At 44.6% G+C, this 23,908-nt stretch overlaps 2 protein-coding genes across 4 annotated transcripts; both read left to right on the plus strand.

The window, feature by feature from the left end:
* Positions 1-11: 11 nt before the first annotated feature.
* On the plus strand, positions 12-14,041 carry EFCAB12 (EF-hand calcium binding domain 12). Of its 3 annotated transcripts, none has more exons than XM_035108090.3 (10): positions 12-327; positions 1,756-2,269; positions 4,092-4,280; positions 5,209-5,371; positions 7,598-7,791; positions 8,576-8,789; positions 9,483-9,624; positions 10,818-10,916; positions 12,390-12,491; positions 13,642-14,041. In XM_035108090.3, exons 1-10 carry the CDS (start codon positions 206-208, stop codon positions 13,898-13,900), a joined length of 1,998 nt encoding a protein of 665 aa, XP_034963981.3. In that variant the 5' UTR covers positions 12-205; the 3' UTR covers positions 13,901-14,041. The 3 variants fall into 3 exon arrangements, with proteins under 3 accessions (XP_034963981.3, XP_034963982.3, XP_034963983.3); XM_035108091.3 differs by having other exon boundaries at positions 57-327; positions 7,601-7,791; XM_035108092.3 differs by having other exon boundaries at positions 57-327; positions 7,604-7,791.
* A 5,298-nt stretch (positions 14,042-19,339) lies between these two features.
* Positions 19,340-23,611, plus strand: RPL32 (ribosomal protein L32). The gene is made up of 4 exons (XM_035106558.3): positions 19,340-19,372; positions 20,875-20,975; positions 21,132-21,313; positions 23,418-23,611. The coding sequence occupies exons 2-4, from the start codon at positions 20,880-20,882 to the stop codon at positions 23,545-23,547; spliced, it is 408 nt and encodes a 135-aa protein (XP_034962449.1). The 5' UTR covers positions 19,340-19,372; positions 20,875-20,879; the 3' UTR covers positions 23,548-23,611.
* Positions 23,612-23,908: the final 297 nt, after the last annotated feature.

Below are 23,908 nucleotides of genomic sequence, written 5' to 3' on the forward strand. Positions count from 1 at the left end.
TATGCGTAAGAAAGAACAACGCGGACCTTGCCCTTTTGCTACCAGGGCCGCTTGAGGGCTACAGGAGAGAAAGAAGGGGTTCGTCCTCTGCTTCTTCTTTCCTCTCTGCCGATCTGAGATGAGAAGAAGGCTTTTTTTCTGAGTTTCTTCTGAAAAACCCACCGGACGAGTTTTTCGTTAAGGAGGCGTCCGATTGTACACCGAAATGTCGACCAAAATGGACCAGATGAGCTGGTCCTCGCCAACATCAGGCGCTCGGCGTGGATCGCGGCAATTTAGCATTTCATCGCAACAACCTCGGCTAAGTGTCCTTTCTTCGCCCAAGAGGTTTGTAGACTGCTACATGAGGCCTTGCGGAGCCCGTTTCGCACAGATAACTCTTTATAAACAACTAGTTCAGTAGGGGTTTTTTGGACGTGAATTCAGTAGTGCAGTACTTAGGAACTGTTAGTGTTTATTGGAGATGGCCAATGGGGTGCCCTCACGATGGGCCCAAAGTTGTCAACTAAAAGGTATCTAAGCAAGTTACATAGAAAAACTCATACATAAATAAATTATAAAACAGAACAGGGAAGCATTCATATAAAACATCAACATTCCTTACAGCATATAAAAGACAATAACCCCCCCCCCAAGAGGTTGTTCTTTGCTTGTAAAGAAATAGGGGTAGACTAATTTTAGTATTGTAAAATCTGGTTTGTTTTTCCTTATGAAAGAAGGGTGTGTAGATATGTAAAAAACCTTTAAAACTGGCAATCTTAACTATCTGGTACAATTTACCAAGTAGTTCTTTCTTTCTTTCTCACGAGCATAGTGTGGGATTTGGCTTTTAAGTTGCTTCCTGCTATTATACAATGGCACTGAGTGAGCAACTGAAAGAGGCATTCTTTCTGTACTGTACACTGATGTTTCCCAGAGCATGATAGCTGAGACACAGGGCCACAATCACCCAGCAGGCAACCCAAGCTGAGGTGTCAGACTTTGAAGACACCTGTTCTGGGTTGTCTTCTCAACTATCCGCTCATTGGGCGAAACAAGTAACACATGTAGTTCCTATGCCATGAATAAATGCAGTCCTTCCCCATGAATTTATTGTTCTATATACGACAGTAATGCGCCATGCACGCAAATTGCACATTGAAGTAATGAAATGTGGTGCCCAGCTTATGGATGCTGGGGGGGGGGGGCAATTAGGTATGAGAGCCCTTTAAGAAATCTGCAAGCTCCAGCCCCCTGTAGTTTTTGTCAAATTACTGTCCCCCTCTCCATCCCTTTCTAAAAACAATAGTGGGTGAGGCCATCACATAAAGTAAGCAATCCCGTCCTCCTCCCCCCGCCGCCGCCGCCACACACATATATTAATCTGAACACTGGTTACATGCAATATTTTTTTTAATAAACAAACAAGCACGTTTTGTTATACGCCAAACAGTTTATCTAGTATGTGTTCAGTAAGAGAAAGAACTGCCCAGCCATAGAGACACTCCAGCCCCTTCTGTTTCTTCATTTTTTTTATTTTATTATTTTTTTCTGTTTGTTCATTAGCCATTACTATGGTGTGTCTCAGAGAGAGCCTGTAATTGTGCCCTTGTGTAACTGTGATTGAATGGTCAGATCAAACACAGTGCAGAAAGAGCAGAATTATCCATTCCTGGTGGAGGTCTAATGGAAAGAGACTTATCTTTGAGGGGGAGGGATATAAAACAAGCTTTCGTTTTATTGGGGTAAATTTAACTTCCTCATCCCTTCGTTCAGCGAAGGCGAAGCTATGTCAAATGAAGCATCGTGCGAAGACTCCCCCGCCGAAAACCTGGACTGGGTTTTAGATCACTGCTTTCAACAGTTCAAGATCAGAGAGGCTTATCCACATTTTTTCCTCAAAGTGAAAGCAAGCAGATTCGGGCCCCCCAGATCTCGACGTCGCATTCTCATCGCCCCTCCTATGGGTGAAATGGCGGTTCGCGGGCCCAGGCCTCACCCGCCTGAACTTCCCGCTCCAGAGCAGAAACCTGTGGACTCAGGAAAACCTCCAGAGGTTGAAGATAAAACCGCTCTGAAAGAGGAGGCAGACCTGCAAGAGCTGGAAGCTTGGATCATGGGAAGAATAGAACTGCAGAATCTGCTGAACTGTGTGGACCTTGAGGAGTGGCTTATGAGGAAAGAGCCCATCAGTGAGCAGGAACAAAATGTGCTGAGGAGGATACAAGAATACAAGGAAGCATTGAAGACTAAAGTGCAAGCCAAGTTGTGGGAAGATGACACCCTTGAGGTAAGTGGTGGAGGCTGGTCCTTTTGGGGCTAGTGTGGCAGGGCACCCCCCCCCCATCTTTGCCTGCCCTCAGCTAGCCCCCACCTGCCTGCCTTCTTACTTACAGTTAGCCCAGGATGTTGGCTCCGACTGCCTGATTCCCTCTCCTTCTGTTTTAGGTGTGACCAATGTATGTGCTGTCACACACACAATGCCAAACCCGGAAGTAACCCAGAAACGTCATAAAGACGTCACTAAAAGGGTAGTACTGGGTGTTTGGAGACTTTTTCAGTGGGTTTGCAGTTTTACGCAAGAGCGCAATGATCCGGAACGCACCCCCTCCCCGGGGCCGGGTAAATTAGGGATTGCCTGTGTGACAGAGTGTTGGAACTTATTAGGAACTTGCAAGTTCATAGTGCCACAGAGAGCCACAGCTGGCCTCAACAACTCAGCTGTTTTGAGATTTAAGGCAGTTTTGCTCCCTGTGTGCTATCTCGTAGAATTCTCTAGGGAGTTTCAGTTTTGAATAGGGGGAGAAATACATAATTTGTTGATGGGTTGGGATAAATATTCTACTTATAAGGTTTCTGCCTGTGTCTTAGCAGCTCAGCAGATCGGACAAATTTGACTGACTGACTGATTTAAGGTACTGAAGACCGTAAAGACCCGAAATGGAGGTTTTCATTTCCCCCATCTCAGCTATTACTCTTTCACAATATCCATTAACAAAAATAGAACAATGTAACAAATATAACAACAAGGTCATACACACACACACACACACACACACACACACACACACATACATATGAAAGGTTAAAAACCTTTGCACCAGGAAGGATATTGGGGGGGGGGGAGAGAGCGAGTCTCTGTTGCCAAGCAGCTAACCTTAACCCTCTCCTGCCACAATCCCATCAAGCATAGATCCTGATTAGGGCAGGATGAGGACAGGGATGTGCAGCCAATGGGCATTTTGTTAAGGTACAGTCATACATCGGTTTAAGTACGCCTCGGTTTGAGTACTTTCAGGTTAAGTACTCTGCAGACCCGTCTGGAATGGATTAATCCACTTTCCATTACTTTCAATGGGAACGTTCGCTTCAGGTTAAGTACGCTTCAGGTTAAGTACAGACTTCCGGAACCAATTGTGTACTTAAACCGAGGTACCACTGTAATGCAATATGCATGGACATGTGTATCTGGAAGCAAAAGTAGACACAGTTTTTTTACAGTGTATCCTCTTCAATGGGATGTGAATGTATATATACAGACAGCGACTGTTTTAGGTGCGTCCAATATGTGTGTGACCGTGCATGCATGCATCGCGCCAAACCTGGAAGTGACCCGGAAGCGTCAGGAAAAGGGCAGGGTGGGGCGGGGTGTTTGCAGACTTTTTCAATGGTGGTTCTTCAAATATACTCAATTTCACTTAAATGTGCAGTGCCTTGCAACAAACCCCATGTTAATTGGGAATTGCCTGCCACATTCTGCCTCAACTCATCACCCGCAACTCCACAAACTGCATTTGGCTCAGGGGAACAGGCTTGTTTTGCAATCCTGGCCAGTAAGAAAACTTGCAGCATGACAGGGAGTTCAGCTTGCTCACCTGATCAAAAGGGACACTTAACTGTTCCCTCTTTTCAGAGTCAATGGGAATTGTTTTTCTTGCCGTCAACATCAACACATCGCCAGCTCTTATTGGCTACATGGCTTCATAATGTTGTGTTCATTGTGATGACTGATTGGCTGGTTCTTTTGTGTTCCTATGACCAATGAGAACGTTTCTTCTTCGCAGGAAGAAAGTTTTACATGTCTTTTTCCATCCCTGCCCAATGTTTTTCAGAATGTGATACCGAAGCCACCACACAAGATTGTCGTCCCTCGTATCCACGCTCCTTTCCCCAAGTCGCTCATGACGCTGCAAAACCTTCTGCACAAGCAGAAACTCAAGCTGGTGGACCTCTTTAAGAAATCAGACATCACCAAGACGATGAGGTTCAAGAGAGACGACTTCATTAAAATAATCCAAGAAGTAAGTGGCAAAGACTACTTATAAACCATGTCCATGTTTAGACAGAGAGATTGGGTAGATGTTCCTGGGTGGGGATTTTCGGTTGTTGCTTCCCAGCCATGGGAATCACACATTCAACCCTTTTTCGCACACTTGATTCCTTTTACGTTGAAGGATGTGTGCACAGCTTCTATATGCTTATGCTCCTAGCCAGGGCACAGGCATCCTCTTGCACAGCAACTACTGTACATCATTTCACTTGCTGCTAACAGGGGCACACACAGTACGGATGCTGAAGGATTTCAGTGGGTCAGCATTTGAATATAACGGGTTCTGAATTCTCCTTCCCGGGCGAATACGCTGATCGAAATGAAATCACCCTTTCGGTTTTCGCACTTTGCTGATATGGTTCTCGGCACAAAAACTATATCAAAAAATATACATTAAAATTAAGCACATACACTGGTGCCTCGCTAGACGAATTTAATTCGTTCCACGGGTCAATTCTTATAACGAAAAATTTGTCTAGCGAATCCCATAGGAATGCATTGAATTTTATTTTATTTTATTTTTTGCCCATAGGAACGCATTAATTGAATTCCAGTGCATTCCTATGGGAAACCGCAATTCGCTAGACGAATTTTTCGTAATGCGAATTCATGTAGCGAGGCAACCTCTGCTCGAAAAATCCTTTCGTTAAGCGAAAAATTCGTCTTGCAGGGCGTTCATCTAGCGAGGCACCACTGTACTAGGTTAAAATGCATACTTAATGTGTATTTTTAGGATATAATGCATTTCAAACGTGCATATTTTGTGAAGAACGTACAAAGATAAGGCAGATGATTGCAATAAGGAGTGACTCTTTCTCTTCAGTTTGGTGGTCACATATCTTCAATCTTACTGTGATTGGACCTGATGATTACAGTTTTGATTTTATACTTGTTTACAGACCAACATTCCTCTCAGTACAACTGACCTGGAAGAGGTGGTCACCTACCTCATGATGTCAAAGAAAGTGAATTATATAAGCAATGATGACCTGGTTCAGTGTCAGAAAATATGGACAGATAACATAAGAGACCAATGGAGGCAGCCTAAAGAATCAAAGCCAGGTAAACAAACAAGCAAAAGTGTTAGGACATGGTTCTGTTGTCTTGACGTCGCTAACGGGGGATGAAGTTTTCAGCTTCAGTTGCTGGTGGTTGTAATAAAGGTTATCACAGGAATTCCTTGTACAAAAAAATTAAGTTGGGACTCCAGTGTGTATCGTAGCAATTTATCCTGCACCTCCAAGGATTTCTAAGAGCCTTGCTAACCCAAGCTGATTACAGATGGGAATGAAAGGCATGTTTGGCCTACATGTTTGAAAGGTGTGTTTGAATCATATCTGAATAACTTTTCATCTCCAGCAGCAATGGTCTTGCGGCGTCAGTATTCACGTAAAATAATTGAGTGGCATGACTGGGCCAACCCAGGGCCGGTGCTAGGGTTTTTTGCGCCCTAGGCGAGATCACCTTCTCCCCCCCCCCAATTTCCCAGATGAAATAAAAAAATAGGGGAAAAAATAAAAAAAATAGAAAATAGAAAAAATAAAAAGTAGAAAAAATAAAATAAAAAGAGAGTTCCTTGGTTGTTGGTGAGGGGAAGGGGTAAAAAGCAGTCTCTTTACCTTGTCAGCTAGCAGCCTTCCCTGTTTCTGGCGCGGCCTTCCCCTGCTTCCTCTGGAGCCCAATCTCGGCGTGCTAGCTGCTGGAGGAGTAGGCCCGGCTTGAGCGAGCGAGCAGGGAGGGCCCCGTCCCTAGGCCCGGGCTGGGTGGCGCAAGGCGCCAGGGCGCCTGGCCATCAGGGGCACGGAAGGAGCGCCGAACTCAGCGGCTTCAGGTGGGCGGCGGGCAGGCTGGCCAGCGCCCCCTCCATTTTGGCACCCTAGGCAGCTGCCTAGTTCGCCTTAATGGATGCGCCGGCCCTGGGCCATCCAGCAAACCATGCCAGCGGGGGGTGGGGAGGCCACCCTCAGTTTTCAGTCCATGCTTTCGCTCTTCTTCAAAAGATACTCTGCTGTCCAATACAATATCTTGTAAGGCTGCCATCCTAGCCCATAGTCAGAAGCTAAGGAGCTGCCGCTGCAGTTCTTCCACTCCTGCTGGCCAGGGACAAAGGTGCAGGGAAAAGTGCCCCTTTGCTGTGCCAACTCCAAGGAAACCCCAACAAATGCAATTTAGAGTCAAAAGTACAGGCTTTTTATGTCAAGAGCTGTATTTCCTTCAGTGGTGTGTGTGTAATCTGTTAGGGGCTGCAGGCCAGTAGAGGTGGAGCCAGAGGCAAAAGCGTTCTGAATTAATATCAGAAATAAGGGCTGCTTTGTTTTGGTTTTCACCATAGCTACCTGCTTTGGACTTGAGGACCCTTTGGGTCCCTTCCAATTCCACAGTTCTATGAGTCTGTACCTCAGATTAGAATTCCCAGTGCAGTGCAGATGCTCCCAGAAGTAAGCCGTACTGGATTTGAGGTGATTACTCTCAAATAAGTATTTCAAGGGAATTGCTTTCTTTTAATACAACAGGCCAGAATTGTCAGTTTGCATTTCTTAGTGCAGAAAGTATTGATCTTTTCTAATTAATTCAATAGGGTTCTGGAGGATTCTCTGTGTGAAAGAAACAAGCAGAAGGTTACTGATGTGAGGGTTATTCCTTCTGAGAAGCTGAGGACAGATGGTTTAAACTGGTTCTCTTATCTCTTTCAGTCAATGTCACGCTGGCTATAAAAGTATTAGGGCCAGAAGGAGCCTGGGTTTCTCTTTCTCTTTCTATCTCTTTTCCTTCGGGTGTGGTGTTCTGTACATAGTATGCTTAGTGTTAAGGTTTAGGCTTATTATAAGTTATTGTAAGTTTAAGTTAAGTCTGCTGCAGCTGGATTTCTTATGGACTGTGCCAATCCTGAATGTATTGGATTTGTGACCATTATGTTCATTTGCCTTCAGTAGCAGTAAAGCTCTGCTGGATTCAATATTAATTGCCTCTGGTCTATTTTTGGGGAATCCTGCAACGTGTTTTAAGTTTTTACTCTACTAACTAAACATTGGAGTTCTGCTCTGGATCAATACTGAGTAGAATTTCATGACAAGAATGGCTACTGTTCACTTTGAAGAGCCCTGTGAGGAAAAATATCTCATGAAGTCGTCCCATGAAGAGAGAGAATGAGCCAGCATGAGGGAAAAGGCATTCAACTGTCAGGCGATAGGTGCTTGCTGGTGGTCACGGCGCAGATTTCGTGTGTGTGAGGAATTCTGACAGGTTTATAATGCAGTGTCTCTTTCCCCCTTTCTCTCCTTCTGAAAGAAGCAGAAGAGCTCCCACCTTCCGCACCACACAAGTCTTGTAGGAAAAGCGTTACATTCTCCAAACATGGTGAAGCAAAGATATGCCGGCTTGAAGTTCCCCCCATCAACACCGAAGTAGACCGCAGGCGTCTAACTTATAATCAGATGGAGGAAGCTGGGAAAAGATACCGGGAAATGAAACGGCGGGCTAAGGTACCGTGTTTCTGCGGCAGAACTCTTTGCACCTTTGTTCTCTTGCTTTGACTCTGGAGGCCATAAGTAGTGATCCCTCTTTCAAGCCACCTTCGACGCTGTAAAAAGAAATGTCGAGTTACTCCTCGAACGCTGTCTTACTCTGTCGAGTTGGCCCCAAACCTTGGGTTTTGCAAGTTAGACTTACTCCATTCACAGCAGTGAGTCAAATCCCCCTGCTAACTGGACGCTCCTTTCAGCAATTTCTCTTTCCATTTTCTGTCCCCAGCATTACCTTCCACACTCATTCCCCCTTCCCTCAGAGCAGATTTTGGGGTCACTAAAAGGCTGCAGGAGGAAGGGAGAAGTTTTTTGGGGGGGAAGCTTTTCGGACCATTTTCAGGTACCTTTTCACAGATCGGGGGTGGGAACTCATGTCCCTCCAGTTGTTGTCGTTGAACTCCAACTCCCACCATCCTTGACTGTTGGCCATGCTGGCTGGGGCTGATGGGACTTGGAGTGCAGCAACACCGGCTGGGACACAGGCTCCCCACCCCGACAGCAGTCTTTCCTCAGGGTTAGAAAGGTCAGGAATGCATAAGGTCATGACTGGGAAACCTGCTGTTGAACCAATAATCCCATCATCCCTGGCCATCAGTCCTGTTGATTAGAATTGAGAGGAGTTGCTGTCCCGACAATATCTGGAGGACCACACTTCCCCGCAAGCCCAGTATTAGTAGGTCCTTTAATTCTCAGCGGCGTTGAGATGTTTTGTAACAACAGAGGCAATGTCTTTCCGTTGCAGAGAAAGACCAACCCCATAGAGTACGCAGAACAGTGTCAGCTTGTAAAATCCGGAGACGCGGTTGTGGACGGCCACTGCTTTCCGAGCACCATCCAGGGTGAAATGGGAGAGCTGGTGGACAAACACCGGATGGCTTGCCACCTGGTCTACACTCAGTGTCTCAAGCTGTGTGAAAAATACGGCATCCCGCTTACCGAGAAGATGCTGAAAAGGGGTATGGTGAAACAAGGGGACTGGAGGGAGTGCTGTATATATATCATCAAAGCAGGGTGGTATTTACACTGGCTCAGGGTCGGAGTCACCTGCTAACCCCCCCCCCCCCCCAAAAAAATACCTAGGCAGAATAACACTGTTACGTAGTTGTTCTAAGGTTTGGTGGATGGTGGATCTGGTATAACAAAGAATACAGTTGACTCAGGTTACAACCCTAAACCCACTTGCTTAGGGAGTTGTGTTCTAGCGGACTTATTTCCGAGTAAAGATTGTGTAGGGCTTCACTGCGGAACTTAACATACAGCCTGTTGGTATCCTGCGATTCCATACAAGTGCTCCACAAGCACACCAACTTGGCTGCATTTCTTGATCTTAGGAAGGTAGGCTTTAGAGCGCGGGCAATGCCCATCCAAGTTCTGTAAGCTAGGGAAAGGGGAGAGGGAGATTGGCTGATGCAGAGTTATGCCAGCAACACCCAATTAAATCAGATGAACCGGCTCGTGTTGGGCTCTTTCAGGCAAGCTGTCTGCTCTAGAGGTCTACCACTCAAGTGAGTCATGGGAAAATCCACAAGTTGCTTGAACCTACCTAGGATTATTTTTATAGCTAAGGTAGAAATGTCACTGTTATGTGGGTTGACTGTAATGCCCCACTTATTTCTTTCTTTTAAAATTTTCGTTTTCTGTACCATCAGCGTTGCTCTACCCACCGGACAAAATTGTAAGAGAGGGGAACCATTTCCGCAGGATGAGACAACCTGGAGGTTATTATGACCAATCTATGTACCGATCAAGATTGCTGTCAGAACAATCAAGCACTTCGGGAGACAAAAAAAGGTTTGTTTGGTTTTTGTTTTTGTTTTGAAGTCAAGAAGATATACAAATAGGTTTGGTTTGGTTTGGTTTGAAGATAATATCCTATTACAGTTCCTGTACAATCAGCAGAGAAGTCCTTGCAAATTCTCATGCTGGAATTTCCTTGCTGCAACCAAAGCCAGGCAACTGAGCATTTTGAATCGATTGGGCACTTTCAGTCCACAGCTCCCTGGCTTAATTGTCCATTGTCCATGGGTGTTCTGGGCAACTTTCACAGGGAATATAGGCTGTTAGCTGCATAAGGTTAGGGTGCCTGGTTTTGAGCCAGTGTGGTGTAGTGGTTAAGAGTGGTAGACCCGTAATCTGGGGAGCCGGGTTCGCGTCCCCGCACCTCCACATGCAGCTGCTGGGTGACCTTGGGCTAGTCACACTTCTCTGAAGTCTCTCAGCCCCACCCACCTCACAGAGTGTTTGTTGTGGGGGAGGAAGGGAAAGGAGAATGTTAGCCACTTTGAGACTCCTTTGGGTAGTGATAAAGCGGGATATCAACCCAAACTCTTCTTCTTCTTCTTGACTGGAGTACCATACAGTGGTACCTTAGGTTACAGACGCTTCAGGTTACAGACTCCGCTAACCCAGAAAGAGTACCTCGGGTTAAGAATTTTGCTTCAGGATGAGAACAGAAATCGTGTGGCGGCGGCAGGAGGCCCCATTAGCTAAAGTGGTACCTCAGGTTAAGAACCGTTTCAGGTTAAGAACGGACCTCCAGAACGAATTAAGTTCTTAACCCGAGGTACCACTGTACCTTAATGCAGCCCCAAGAACTGCGGGAAATGCTCCTGAGGCTTGAACAGCACCAAGGCTTGAAGTAAGTGAGGGGGTGGACTTTGAGCATCGGATGCCTCACCTGGTACGAGCAAAAGCAACGGCACTAGCTGATGCAAAGTCCAGAACGCTGGACTGGAAGGTCTTAGGATTTCTATGCCACATCCATGCCCCTGCTTCAGAGCACAGCCTGCCTACGGCCTCCAATACTGTGTCACTGGCTTAAAATCATTTCCTCAGCCACATTTGAACAACAGCATTTTTGCTGCTTTGCTGCTGCAAAAATAGTAGGAGGCTTGCGGACAAACGCTGTTCTGGGTGTTTTCTTGTCTTCTCCCTCTATTCCCCTCTTGGTGTCTCTAAACAAATTGTTTATCCTTCTCCCATAGAAAGAAGACGACAGAGGTTAAGAAGCCAGAGGTCCAAAAAACAGACAAGAGCCTTAACACCCGCTATAAGTCATACAGAGAGTTTTGGAAAGTAATGAAGTATGTGTTCAATCTGCTGGGAGTTATCCTAGATTTTTACCGGTGCTTGCAATATAGAGCTGTTCCATTGAGTTTGGCCCCCTCAGGCTGCAATCCTGCCCATGTCTACTCGGAAGCAGTAAGTGTGGTGAGGATTGCAGCTTTATTCTTTCACAGCCTTACTGCCCCTTCCTATGGAAGTTGACCTGGTCACTCTGCAAAAGCTGATTGGTGTCTTGTCTTAGTGAGGACGAAAAGCCACTTCTCGGGCCTCTGTCTCTAAACCACATGGCACAAATGTTTAGCTCACATAAAAGTAGAGGCAGGGCTATTGGGTTTTTATTTTGATTATGTATTTTGTAGTTTCATATTTTGATTTTATTCTGTGAAGTGCCCTGAGACCTCTGGGTATAGGGCAGTATATAAATTCAAAGAAAAAAAAACCCTCTCCCATACAGGCTGCCTCTTTTTTGCTTATTAAATTTGTATACCACCCTATACTCATACATCTCAATGTGGTTCACAACATAAAATTACAATGTAAAAAACACAAGAAACTGATGGGAGGCATTCCTGTGCCGCTGAGGACACTGAGAAAACTGTAAGTGTCCGGTTGCTGCTCTGCGGCTGCACCCTTACCTGCCCTCGCATCAGATGCCACGTAGGACATTTGATGTGGGACAAGCAAGCATAGTTTGGAAAACAGCCTTGTGAGCCAAATGAGGTCTCCCGCTGTCCCTAAGCAGGCCCACAGGCTGGACATTCCTTGATTAGCAGCAGGCCCCTCTGCAGTTGCCTGTTCACAGGTTCGGTTTGTGGTTCCACTGCTTCGCAATCAGATGTTTTTTCCCTCAGTGGAGCAGCTTTGCCAGTCTGCAGAGGAAATAAATCCATGTGCAGGCGTGGTTTGAATCCAAAACGCGCCTGCAAACTGACCAGTCAGCTGATCGGCGCAGGCAGCAAGCCCCTTCAAAGTGGCCTCAGGTGATGGCCTCAGGTGCTTGATGGAAGGAGGGCCAGTTCGCAATCCGGTCCTTGGGCTGAAAGCAAGCTCCCCACTCCTGTTTTGCGTCAGCCTGCTGGCTGCTCCCTCTATTCTGGAGGCTGAGGTGTTGCTTCCCACCACCAGTGCAGACACGGGGAAGAGTGTTCGCAGGGCGAGTGTTCAGAATAAGTCAGGGACTTGTCCGGTGATCAGTGCTGGCAGAACCGGTTGCTACTGCCTTCTCTTTGAATTCAGCCACTGCATTCAGTGAGCATGCTTCAGTCAGTGTGAATGAGTGCATAATATTTCCACGTGTGTTACACGTGGTACGCTTGCTACGCTTGCTTCCAGGGATTAGCTCTGGAATCGGGCTGAAATATTTCAGATTTACTGTTTGGATAGAAATAGGTGTTGGGTCTGGGGCTCCTCTATCTGTCAGTCGACTGTTCACCAGATTTCTCCTTTCCAGCTTGGCCACCTCTAAGCTCACAGTGGATTTCTTTTTGCAGGCCTTACACAAAAAAAGCGCTTCCTCCAGATAATTATTTCACTGGTTATCACGTAACCTTAGCTGAATCAATGGGCATACTTGTGGAACAATATGTGGAAAGGTATGGCACACAATGTTTCTTCTTTTCTTTTAGAAGAGTTTTTTAAAACAATTCGTACCTGAAGGAATTTCCTCATGCAGCCTTTTGATTTAAAGGTTTGGTTGGCCTCCTCCCTTCCCTCTCCTCACTTTTTCCCCACTCTGCTTTGGTTTCTTCCCGTTCCTAGGTTTAACAAGAATATTCTTTAACTCTGCTTCACTCTTTTATTCTCTCCCTGCTTGTGTGCATTCCCTCAAACTCCTCATCCCATCTTTATTTAAGGCTGTGTCCACACCATGCTTTTAAAGCACCGTGGTATCACTGTAAACAGTCAAAAGAATCCTGAGAACTGTGGTCGCTAAGGGTGCTAAGAGTTGTTCCCTTCACAGAGCTACAGTTTTCAGAGTCACCTGCAAATCGGAGTTGCACTCTGAGAATTGTAGCTCTGTGAGAAGAATAGGGGTATCCTTACAACTCAGCACCCTTAACAAAACACGGTCCCCAGGATTCTGTAGGTATGGCTGTTAAAGTGGTGTAATAATGCTATAAATGTCAGGATGGTGCCTGCCATCTCCATCATCTGGGGATCCTTAGATCTAGATTGTTTTCACACACTAAAACCACATCCTGTAGAATTCTATCAGTTGTATTTGATCTGCGCAATCATCATGAATTTCAGGAACCAAAATGCTTTTTCTGTGCAGCCAGAGCAGGAGCAGTCACCATTAAGGAAAAGAGGTTGGAATAGGCACAGAGAGAGGGGGGGAAGAGAGAGAAGACTCTCCCTGGATCAAGTGACTTTTCCCCCTTAAGTTCTCAAAGCTCTTAACCTAGCTCAAGGTTGTCATCTGAATGAGCCAGATGTTTAAATGAGAACCAATCACAGTCAGTCCACCATTTGAAAAATAAGACTTAAGAGCCATCTTGCCCAAAAATGGCAACTAGACATTCAATTTTGGTGACTGTAACCTTGTTTTAAGGCATCATTTGGCGACTAGCTTATATATCTGAGTTTCTAACGCTACTCTACTCCAAAGCTAGGCCTCCTTTCCATTTTACGTAGACTTGCGTATTTTCATATTGTACAATATTTTCATGAAGCCTGAATATTGTGGTTGTGCGTTGGTTTGTTTTTTCACACTAACAGTATTTCCTTGGATTTTGTTTTCAGTGAGCTAAGGAAGATGTTTGCCCACCTGAATCCCAAGACTGACCCAAATAATTTCTGGCCAGGACATCTTCTTAGCCAACTGCGTCTCTTTCTACCCGAGGAAGCCCGTGACAACGGGAATGCTATATTCAGCCACGTCCCTCGCACGTCCCCAGCCTATCCTGCAAGATACAATCCTGACCGCAGCTGGCCAGTCAATGACCAGGGATACGTGTTGTACGGGGATCCAGAATCCCAAAAGCGTAATTATTATATTTGACAGTGTTTCAAAATGTTCCAGAACACTGACATTTCATGAGCACATGACTACTCCGGCGGATCTGCTGTGAAAAGCCAATATCCTAAGCAAAACAAGGACATGGTAAGAAGATTGCAGTGAAAGATGGATGGCAACAGTCTTGTTTGGTTAAAGGGGTTTTTCAGGGCTGTCAGTAAACTAATAATAATAATAATAATAATAATAATAATAATAATAATAATATACATCTGGCTTCCCCAGCACTCTGGGTGGCTCCCAACATAATATTAATAATAATTAAAAAATGAAAAAACATCAAACATTAAAAACTTCCCTAAACAGGGCTTCCTTCAGATATTTTCTAAAAGTCATGTGCCCCAACTGCATTTTCTAACTTTAGGCATTCCGAAGATGAGGAAGTAAATGCATGGGTTTAGGGGGCCTGCTTGCTAGGTCCCCCAGACCCCATTGCTGATTTTGTCACCCTTGTATTATCTCAGTATTTTCCAAACTTGGGTCTCCACCTGTTTTTGGACTACAATTCCCATCATCCCTGACCATGGGTCCTGCTAGCTAGGGGTGATGGGAATTGTAGTCCAAAAACGGGCAGAGACCTAATTTTGGGAAACACCAGGAGTGTTTATGTATCTATGGAGAATCAGGGTTCTTAAATGTATGGGGAGACTCTACAGGTACAGAAGGCTGGTCCCAGGTTCTAGCACAGGGATAGGCATCCTGGGGCCTTCCAGGTGTCGTTTGGCCCCCAAGTCCATCAGCTCCAGCTAGCATGGCCAGTGATCAGGGATGACAGGAGCTGTAGTTCCACAACACCTGGAAGACCACTGATCCCCCCTCCTTGTTCAAATATTACTGGAGGTGTTTAGAGAATTCTCTTTATCCAATAATTTTATACATCACAGTCAAGGCCCTCTCTTGGTCACCTCCCAGCACCCTGGCAAATTGAAAAGCTCAAAAGGCTCTTAGCCTTTTCTTATAGGAAAGGTGACCTGATTAATTGGTCCCTGAAATTCCTCTTTCTACACCTTTTCCATCACTTTGGAGTCCTAGAATGGGCTCGTGCCTTGCTTCCAAGCGTGATGCAAAGTGCTGGCATTAACTGAAACGTCCTAATTTGCTCAGGATCCAAGGGCCTTAAACTTGGGTGGTCAGACATCAGGCATGCAGGATCTGTTTTGGGGAAGAGCTGTAGATCTGTGGTAGAGCACATGCTCTGCATGCCAAAAGTGCCAGGTGACACCCATGGCATCTGCAGAAAGGACAAAGACGTGTGCCTTTAACCCTGGAGAGGCACTAGCATCCATGTAGGCAACAGCTAAATGGACCAATTGTCTGGCTCAGTATAAAACAGGTCTTTATATTTCACAAACTAGAGGGTGAAATAGTAGCTGGGGGGAAGGGGGAGACATTGAAATTAACGGGCATGACTGTTACTTCCATTCATTTCAACTGGTTTACTCTGAGTAAAACTTAGTTGAATGCCCCCGAGCACATGCTCAGCCCAGGAATTTGCCCCAGAGCTAAACTCACAATCCTTTAATACAAAAACACCTGATTCTTCCATAATCTTTATTTTAGCACATAGTTTGGGGTAGGGGGAGTCTTAGTTGTTGCTATAGTTAAAACAGTTGGGAGCCAGAAACATTTGCAAAATCATCCAGAGGTCCACCAGTAGATCGTCATGTTCCTTCTTTGTACTTCTGCCTTAAGGATCACTGCATGAATGAGCAATCGGCTTAAGATCTGCCTTAGAGGTTCCCCACTGGGCAATGTGAGGCGGGTGGTGACTATTGACAGCGCCTTCTGTGTGGTGGCTTCCTATCTTTAAAATTCTATCCCCGGGGTGTTTTTCTAACATCAAGTCTTCTCTTTTTTGTGCCCTTTTATTTTCCCAGGCCTTTGTGTTTTAAGTCTCCTTTTATTGGTTTCACTATTTTCTTAAAAGGTTTGTTGCTCTTTGTTTCTTGCTTGTATTATGATATTATTATTATTATTATTATTATTATTATTATTATTATTATTTTGTAAGCTACTTTGGAAGTCCTTGAACAGGTGAATGGAAAAAAGTGTAATGCTATATATATATATATATATATATATATATATATATATATTCCTTTTTATGGGCAATCAGAACAGTATGTAGTATTCAAAATCCAGTCACATTATAGATATGTATAAAGGTATTATAATCCCAGCAGGTTTTTTCAGTCTCTTTCCTATTAATCTCTAGTACTGAATGCATTTTTTCCAAACAGCAGCCACACTGTTGATCTTTCACTTAACTATCCACTATAACTACAAGATCTCTTTCCTAGTTTCTAATGGTCAGTTTAGATCAGGCATCCCCAAACTTCAGCCCTCCAGATGTTTTGGACTACAATTCCCATCTTCCCCAACCACCGGTCCTGTTAGCTAGGGATCATGGGAGTTGTAGGCCAAAACATCTGGAGGGCCGCAATTTGGGGGTGCCTGGTTTAGATCCTATAAGCATATATTGGCTATGGTAACCCATGACACTTGTCGGGACGCAAGTGGTGCTGTGGGTTAAACCACAGAGCCTAGGGCTTGCCGATCAGAAGGTCGGCGGTTCGAATCCCTGCGACGGGGTGAGCTCCCGTTGCTCGGTCCCAGCTCCTGCCAACCTAGCAGTTCGAAAGCACCTCAAGGTGCTAGTAGATAAATAGGAACCGCTACAGCGGGAAGGTAAATGGTGTTTCTGTGTGCTGCTCTGGTTCGCCAGAAGCGGCTTTGTCATGCTGGCCACATGACCTGGAAGCTGTACACCGGGCATAGCTGTCAATTACTCCCTTTTTTTTAAGGGAAACTCCCTTATGCTGAATAGGCTTCCTCACGAGAAAGGGGAAAACTTGACAGCCATGACGCCGGCTCCCTCGGCCAATAACGTGAAATGAGTGTCGCAACCCCAGAGTCGGTCACGACTGGACCCAATGGCCAGGGCCCTTTACCTTTACCTTTTAACCCATGACACTTAGCCAAACAATGGCTATTAGGCATGTACAAGTGTGCGGAGACTGACAGCAGTACTCACAGCTGCTTAGCTTCTGCTGCCATGCAACCCAGAGCTAAGCCGCAATCTCCCCCAGAAAATAGCACAAACAATAAGCCAAGAACAAAGCTTGACTTGTCAAGCAAGACAAAACAGCCCAGGTATAGATGTAACACTAAGCCAAACCTTGGCAGCAGCAGGACCCAGGGACAGCAACCACAATCCCACGCATTTGCTAGTTCATGCTATTCACATTGTGGAGTTGGGGGGTGCACTGTTGTTGCACCTCTTTCTGCTTACTTATACTGAATCTCTTACCAGTTTGTTGCCTGTTCAGCATCAGGAACTCTGTAATTATTCACAGTCTGCATGCCTTTAAAGCAAATTTGAATCACAAGCAATTCTGGGCACTGTATTTCACCCCTCACAGAGTTACAGTTCCCAGAAACCTTTAACAAACTCCAGTCCCAAGAATTCTTTGAGGGAAAGAAAATGCCTCAAATGTGGTTCAAAGCCATAGTGTGTACACAGTCAACTGCTAATCGCTGTGCCAGACACTGTCTAATAGGTATTCCTTTTCTGGACGTTCCAGTAGCAATGGCAACTCTTCCTGGATAAAGAAATGCACCTCCCATTGCAAATTGTTATTGCAGTAGAGTGTTAACAAAATACAGTATCCCCCAATAAAATGCTTGGCACCCCTTAAAACAAATGGTTTATTTACTGAGTTAAGAAATTGTATTCAAAGCCTGTTCGTCTAGAAGGGATTGCTCTTTACTGCTAGATCGCACAATAAACAATTGCCATATTTTCCCATGTGTAGGACTATATTTTCCCCCTATTTTTTCAAGTTTAAAATTGGGGGGTCGTCTTATACACGGATAGTGCATATGGGGGATTTCTTTATTTGGAGTCCCAAAAAATTGGGATTGTGTTATACATGGAAGAGGGGTGGTGGTGTTATACACGGAAAAATACAGTAAACTATTGCCAATATTCCAGCACCTTCAGAGTGCTTCAATGTGTGTAGAATGGAAGGGAACGTGAAATATCAGTTAGAAAAATATATACTTGATGACTTCTGATACTGAAGGTTGGATTAATTTTGTGCAAATAAAAGAGGGCTGCCAATTCCAAATAAGGTTGCCAGTGGCTACACATAAAAAATGCTTTGGTATATACAGTATTTGGGGTGGGAAATTCCAGCACCCATCAAGCTCTCCTTATATTTTCAAAGGCAGGTTTTGCATCTATTATCTAAAACTGCACCATTTCCCTAGAGGATTTTCAAGGCAGGTTGCTTGTTCTCCACATAGTACCATGGGAGCTAATGAATGCAAATCAATTTCATGTAGACTATCTAAGTGAACTTCATGAGAATCTGCCTTGCCAAACCCCAGTGCTGCAAAATTTTAAGCACATCTCTTTTAATATGAAACCCAGACACAGGGATAAGCAGGAAATTCTGAATCATCAACAAGCATGTCTTCCAAGAGATGATTATCATAACTAAGAACCTGTTCCCTGTGTGAACCTGACAGCAAATCCCATTGACCTTGATGGGATTTGCTTTTGAGGAGACTTGTCCAAGATTGTGCACACTGCAAATGTACAATGGTCTGTGTAATAGTCTGTTTTTAAACTCATAAAACTGGTCCCTTTGGAAGACGAGCGTTTTATTTACCAGAAAACTGCCGTAGAAGAAATAGGGTTGATTTGTTTTTTTAATGCGGGGGCGGGTGAAACTTCCGAACAAATCCACGAGGCGGTCAGAACCAACCGCAGCAGCTACGGCATGGAGATGGCGCCTGCACTACCCATGTATGACCACCAGGTGACCCTGTGGCAGCAGCACCTGCTCAAGCTCCCCACCACTCAATTCCTAGACTTTATGAGTAGACTGATACACGGGATTTCACTTCCGATTCGTTTAGCCGCACTACCACCACGCCATAATTTCTGCTTCTACTTTTTATTCATGGTTAAACATGAAGCTGTCCAATCCTTGCCAAAACCTTCAATTCCTTCGTTGCTATCTATGGGCACGCTTTTGTTAGAGGGAAGCATTTTTTTAAAAAAAGCTTTCATGCGAACCCGAAATTTTCCCGCCCAGGTTTCTCTACAACTTTCTTATTTCTGAGCTCCTGCCCCTCTGCTACAGCTTGCCGGAAGTGACGTTTACAGGTCCTCAATATCCCTAGCTAACCTCACAGATGCTAATATGATAAGTAAAGTCTGAAATATTCAGCCAGGACGTTTTTCGATAATAAAATACACGTTAGGGTTCTGTTTAGGAGGACCAGAGGCTTGAGTGACTCCGCCTTTATATTCTTCCGTATCTTCGGTGTGGCTCTCACCAGATCTGCCAGGACCCTACAGCGGTGTCCCATCAACCCTTGCGGCTTCCGTCTTCGCTCTTTCTCTCCGCGCTCCCTCCCTGCGCGGGTGCCGCCATTCTCCAGCAGGTAAGTCCGGGAGATCCGTTGTCATCCTTGCCGGGAGAGGCTCCTGAGAGAGGCTTGCCGCTTCCAGGGGCAGCTTGGAGGCCTTCTCTGCCGGTGCCGGTCGCTATTTCCAGGCGCGCTGGGGGGCGAGGAGTTTGGGGGCGCTCTTGGGGCGAAGCTCGGTTTCCCTTTGCCGAGCTAACTTGGCATGGAGAGGGCGAGAGGCGAGGGCAAAGCAGACAAGCACAAGGGCCTGAAAGCTTAGCCCTCGCTCGCCAGAGAAGCACAATGGGTCCGTGGTGGTCCATGGAGGAGAAACTGGACAGAACTCCTAATAGGGTTTGAGCTTTTCTGACAAGTAAATCTTCATCGAAGGTGGAAGCCTTGATTTTAAATAAAGAAGCTGCTCGCTAACTGAGCTTTTTCGCCGCGGATAATTCAGCTTTCTAAATCGACCTTTTCAACACAGCGCTTAGCACAGTCTTGATGTGCATAAGGTTGCGGCCCTGATTTACCTCAGCTGGATTTTTGTGAATGCGCGCGCACGTGCAAAATGCAGCTCCTTTGGCATAATCTTTTAACAGTGGCATTTATTCGGAAGTCAGTTTTATCGGGAAATCTCATAAAGGTGTAGCAGATGAATGTATATTTGTTAATAGACACGAGTAACTTGGGTTCATTAATTTCGGGGGCCCTGCTGAGTAAAACTTGGTTGGATGCAACCCATAAATATTTCATAAGTGTGAACACTTGTGTATCATCCACCTTCAGTCAGCGTGCGAAGTGGGATTAAGTTACTGCCCCTCCCACAGCCTCCATATATTTGGTGGAAGGTGTGAGGATTCTACTTGGGTACAATTGTAGGCCCAGTTGGGGAGCTTGGCCAGCAGCCACAATTCCAAGTGATGGAATACACAAATAGAACATCATGAGAAAAAGACTGCAGTACAGTTAGTTACCATTTTGAATCAGCCCAGCCCGCTTGTATTATATCTGATTAATGTTACTAATTTTATGAAATATTTTTTAAAATGGAAAACAACATGGAAAGATAATAGCAAGAGGATAATTTCTGTGAAATCTTGAACCTCATTTTACTAGCAATGGGTTTACTTACAGCATATGTTACACAAGCAAAGCCCAATAATAATATGTATTTTAGGCCTAGGACATTACTACATTTTAAAAAGGTTTCTCTACTCTAAATAGATGTGGGAGAAAATAATTCAGAGGTTCTGCTTAGGGAAGCTTTTAATGTTTAATAAATTACTGTATTTTAATACTTCTGTTGGAAGCCGCCCAGAGTGGCTGGGGAAACCCAGCCAGATGGGCGGGGTATAATATATTATTATTACTATTAATTTGATTACCTCCCAGGATCGCATCTGGAGAGCTTTTCATACTCTTCCAGCTTTGGACATGGTAGGGAGAGGAGATGCGCTGCTACAGGGTGGTTTTATTTGGGGGGGGGTAATTATTGCCTATAGTGTGTTGATTCCTTAGGTATGCTCTGTTTTTGTTAGACACTATGCCGGCCCTCAGACCCCTCATCAAGCCTAAGATCGTCAAGAAGAGGACCAAGAAGTTCATCCGCCATCAATCTGATCGCTATGTCAAAATTAAGGTAAGGTGTCCTTTTGATGAATCACCAGATATTAAAATACTCAAGTGCCAGCTTGTGTTTTGGTTTTGCAGCACTGGCATGGTAATGTATTAGATCTCTGAAAAGATGCTGCAGCTGTTGAGGCTTTGATATTCTTTCTTCCTTGTTTTTCTATAGCGTAACTGGCGGAAGCCCAGAGGTATTGACAACAGAGTCCGCAGAAGGTTCAAGGGCCAAATCTTGATGCCCAACATTGGGTATGGTAGCAGTAAGAAGACAAAGCACATGTTGCCTTCAGGATTCAGAAAGTTCCTTGTCCACAACGTCAAAGAGCTGGAGGTGCTGATGATGAGCAACAAGTGAGTTTGAAAAGGGATTCAGGGATGCCATGTTGTGTTTGAAGATTTCTGGCTTGGTTGCAGGAGTGGTAGTCACTGAATGGAAAAAGATTTTGGGAGTTGTGGGATCTAGCTCATCTCTCATACACCTCTGTTTTTCTTTCCTTGATGGGATACTGCTACTAGCCATCGCTTCCCCATCCATTTCTTTTGTTTTTCCTTTTGGATCTTCCACTTTTCCTATCTAGGATTAGAACTCAATCTGTCACTGCTGGAAGGTTTACCACTAGAAAATCTTGTATATTACAATATTAATATTTCTTTAATGTCATAATGCTGAGGAGAGAAAGATTGTTTTTGCACTTGGGAAGGTCATTGCATTCTTTAAAGTGTTCAAAGTACAGCAGAGTATCAGATGGTACCATTTAGGTATCTGCCTCAAATATAATTCTGTAGGAGTTTAGGGGCTGTTGAAATTTGATGTAGGGAAATCCTGGTTCAGATTCCTGTTAGGCAGCCTGGGACAGGTTCTCTGTAAACTCTACCAAAGTGTTAATAGGCTAAAATGTCCCAGCTCTTTGAGGAGGGTTATAATCTCCTATTGACTCTCCAGTATCAGCTCAGTCAAATGGGGAACAGCACAGCTCAGGCAGGTTTTCTTACTGGACCCAATCAAAATTGCATAACTATACTGCTGTTTTCCATTCACACCAGTGGGTAGTCTTTGGTGTTGTGGTCCCTCCCTTCAAATTACTCCCCTGCCCTTGACTGTCTTTCCCCAGTCTTGACTATACGAGTGGGTATTTCTGTACCTGTGGGCCCAATCAAGGCTTGTGCTCTTGGGGAAAGGGGACAGCATCCATTTCTATTAAGGCTGTTTTTTGGTATAGTTCTTGTGCAAAACCTCTGTTAAAATGTTAAAATCCAGGTACATCTACTGCAGTTAGTCTCCAAGGTAATCTCTTACAATGTTGTAATCTTGAGAACATAGTTCCTCTGAACTGGGTTGTTGGAATTTCAGTGTGCCTTCAGCAAGCAGTGGAAATACAGTGGTACCTCGGGTTACAAACACTTCAGGTTACAGACTCCGCTAACCCAGAAATAGTACCTCGGGTTAAGAACTTTGCTTCAGGATTGGAACAGAAATTTTGCTCCGGCGGCACAGCAGCAGCAGGAGTCCCCATTAGCTAAAGTGGTGTCTCAGGTTAAGAACAGACCTCCGGAAAGAATTAAGTTCTTAACCAGAGGTACCACTGTAGGGACACACTCATTGTTTGGACCATTGAAAAGAACAACTCGGGTGTAGCAATAAAGACCACCCACAGAAACATCACACCCATTACAACCTGGCCACCAAAAAAAGTACTTCCAAACTTGCACAGCAGTGATGACTGCAGTGGTATAATGTGTTGTTTTTACATAATGAATTTTCTGTGGCAAGACAAAATAAGATTAAATCTAAAATTGTATGCTGGGATTTTGATGACGTTGCATGGATGCTATGAAAACCTGAGCAGCACCTGCTGCACAATAATCCTCCATCTGGACTGTCCTTGGAGAACAATGTCCTTAGGAGCTAAGCACCCCATGGTCAACCTTGATCTGGAAGCTCCTTGCACATTATTTCCTTCAGTCTTCCAATTCAGTTAACCCCACAGGAGAACGTTTAAGCCAGTGTGTGGTATTGTAATAAATGAATCCCTTACTCTTTCTGGAGTCTTCAAGTTGCATTTGGAACAGAAAAACTAGGCAGTCCTTTTGGAAGCATACTGCTTCCACATACTGTAATCTAAATGCCTCCAACCCCCATGTCAAAAGTATCCTGTGGAAAGTGGCATTTGAATGCAAAGGCCATTTCTCCTACACGTGGACTTTAACAAAGACATGATGTTTTTGACATAATAGTACGGTAGTATTTCAACATAGTGTCCCACCTGCAGGTGGAACATTCACATTAGGACTATTGTGCATTTTTCCTGAATATGTGATTACCCCCTGCTTTGCTCAGTACATACTTGACTACTTCACAGACCTCCAGCATTTAAGATTCTCACTCTGCCTTTCCTAGAATTAGATTTAGCATGGTAATGAATGTTCGTGACACAATGCCATTATCTTTTATCAGGTCCTATTGTGCAGAGATTGCTCACAATGTTTCATCCAAGAATCGGAAGGTAATTGTGGAAAGAGCAGCTCAGCTTGCTATCAAAGTCACCAATCCAAATGCCAGACTGCGCAGTGAGGAAAATGAATAAATAGTTGCTCTTGTACAACTGTATTTAATAAAAAGTTTAAAAAAATAAAGTGTTGGAAAACTGATGTTCCTGCTGTGAGGGTATATAGAAGCAATTTTTGTAACTTCATATGAAGATCAATTGTTAGAAAGGTAGTAATATTTTATAAACTACTGCCATCTGCTAACAGGTACTGTATTTACAAACCCACCCAATTTCAATTTGCTATCATGGAAGAGGTGTACATTAGCAATGAGAAAAAAACGGGAGTTCTTAAGTCACTAAGCTGTATCTGCTCAAGGTAAATTCACAGCTTGCTTTAAAACATACATCTTAAAAAGAGTGACTGTGCCAAACAGATATACCTCCTTTGGAACCAGCT

The sequence above is a fragment of the Zootoca vivipara genome, chromosome 2 (assembly GCF_965207765.1).
Source record: "Zootoca vivipara chromosome 2, rZooViv2.hap1.1, whole genome shotgun sequence".
NCBI lineage: Eukaryota > Metazoa > Chordata > Lepidosauria > Squamata > Lacertidae > Zootoca > Zootoca vivipara.

Excerpts from the sequence above, each read along its gene's own strand:
- EFCAB12 (XM_035108090.3), top strand. The coding sequence starts at position 206 with ATGTCGACCAAAATGGACCAGATGAGCTGGTCCTCGCCAACATCAGGC. Across the intron at positions 2,270-4,091 it reads GGGAAGATGACACCCTTGAG|AATGTGATACCGAAGCCACC; the intron begins GTAAGTGGTGGA and ends AATGTTTTTCAG. Across the intron at positions 9,625-10,817 it reads ACTTCGGGAGACAAAAAAAG|AAAGAAGACGACAGAGGTTA; the intron begins GTTTGTTTGGTT and ends CTTCTCCCATAG.
- RPL32 (XM_035106558.3), top strand. The coding sequence starts at position 20,880 with ATGCCGGCCCTCAGACCCCTCATCAAGCCTAAGATCGTCAAGAAGAGG. Across the intron at positions 20,976-21,131 it reads ATCGCTATGTCAAAATTAAG|CGTAACTGGCGGAAGCCCAG; the intron begins GTAAGGTGTCCT and ends GTTTTTCTATAG. Across the intron at positions 21,314-23,417 it reads GTGCTGATGATGAGCAACAA|GTCCTATTGTGCAGAGATTG; the intron begins GTGAGTTTGAAA and ends ATCTTTTATCAG.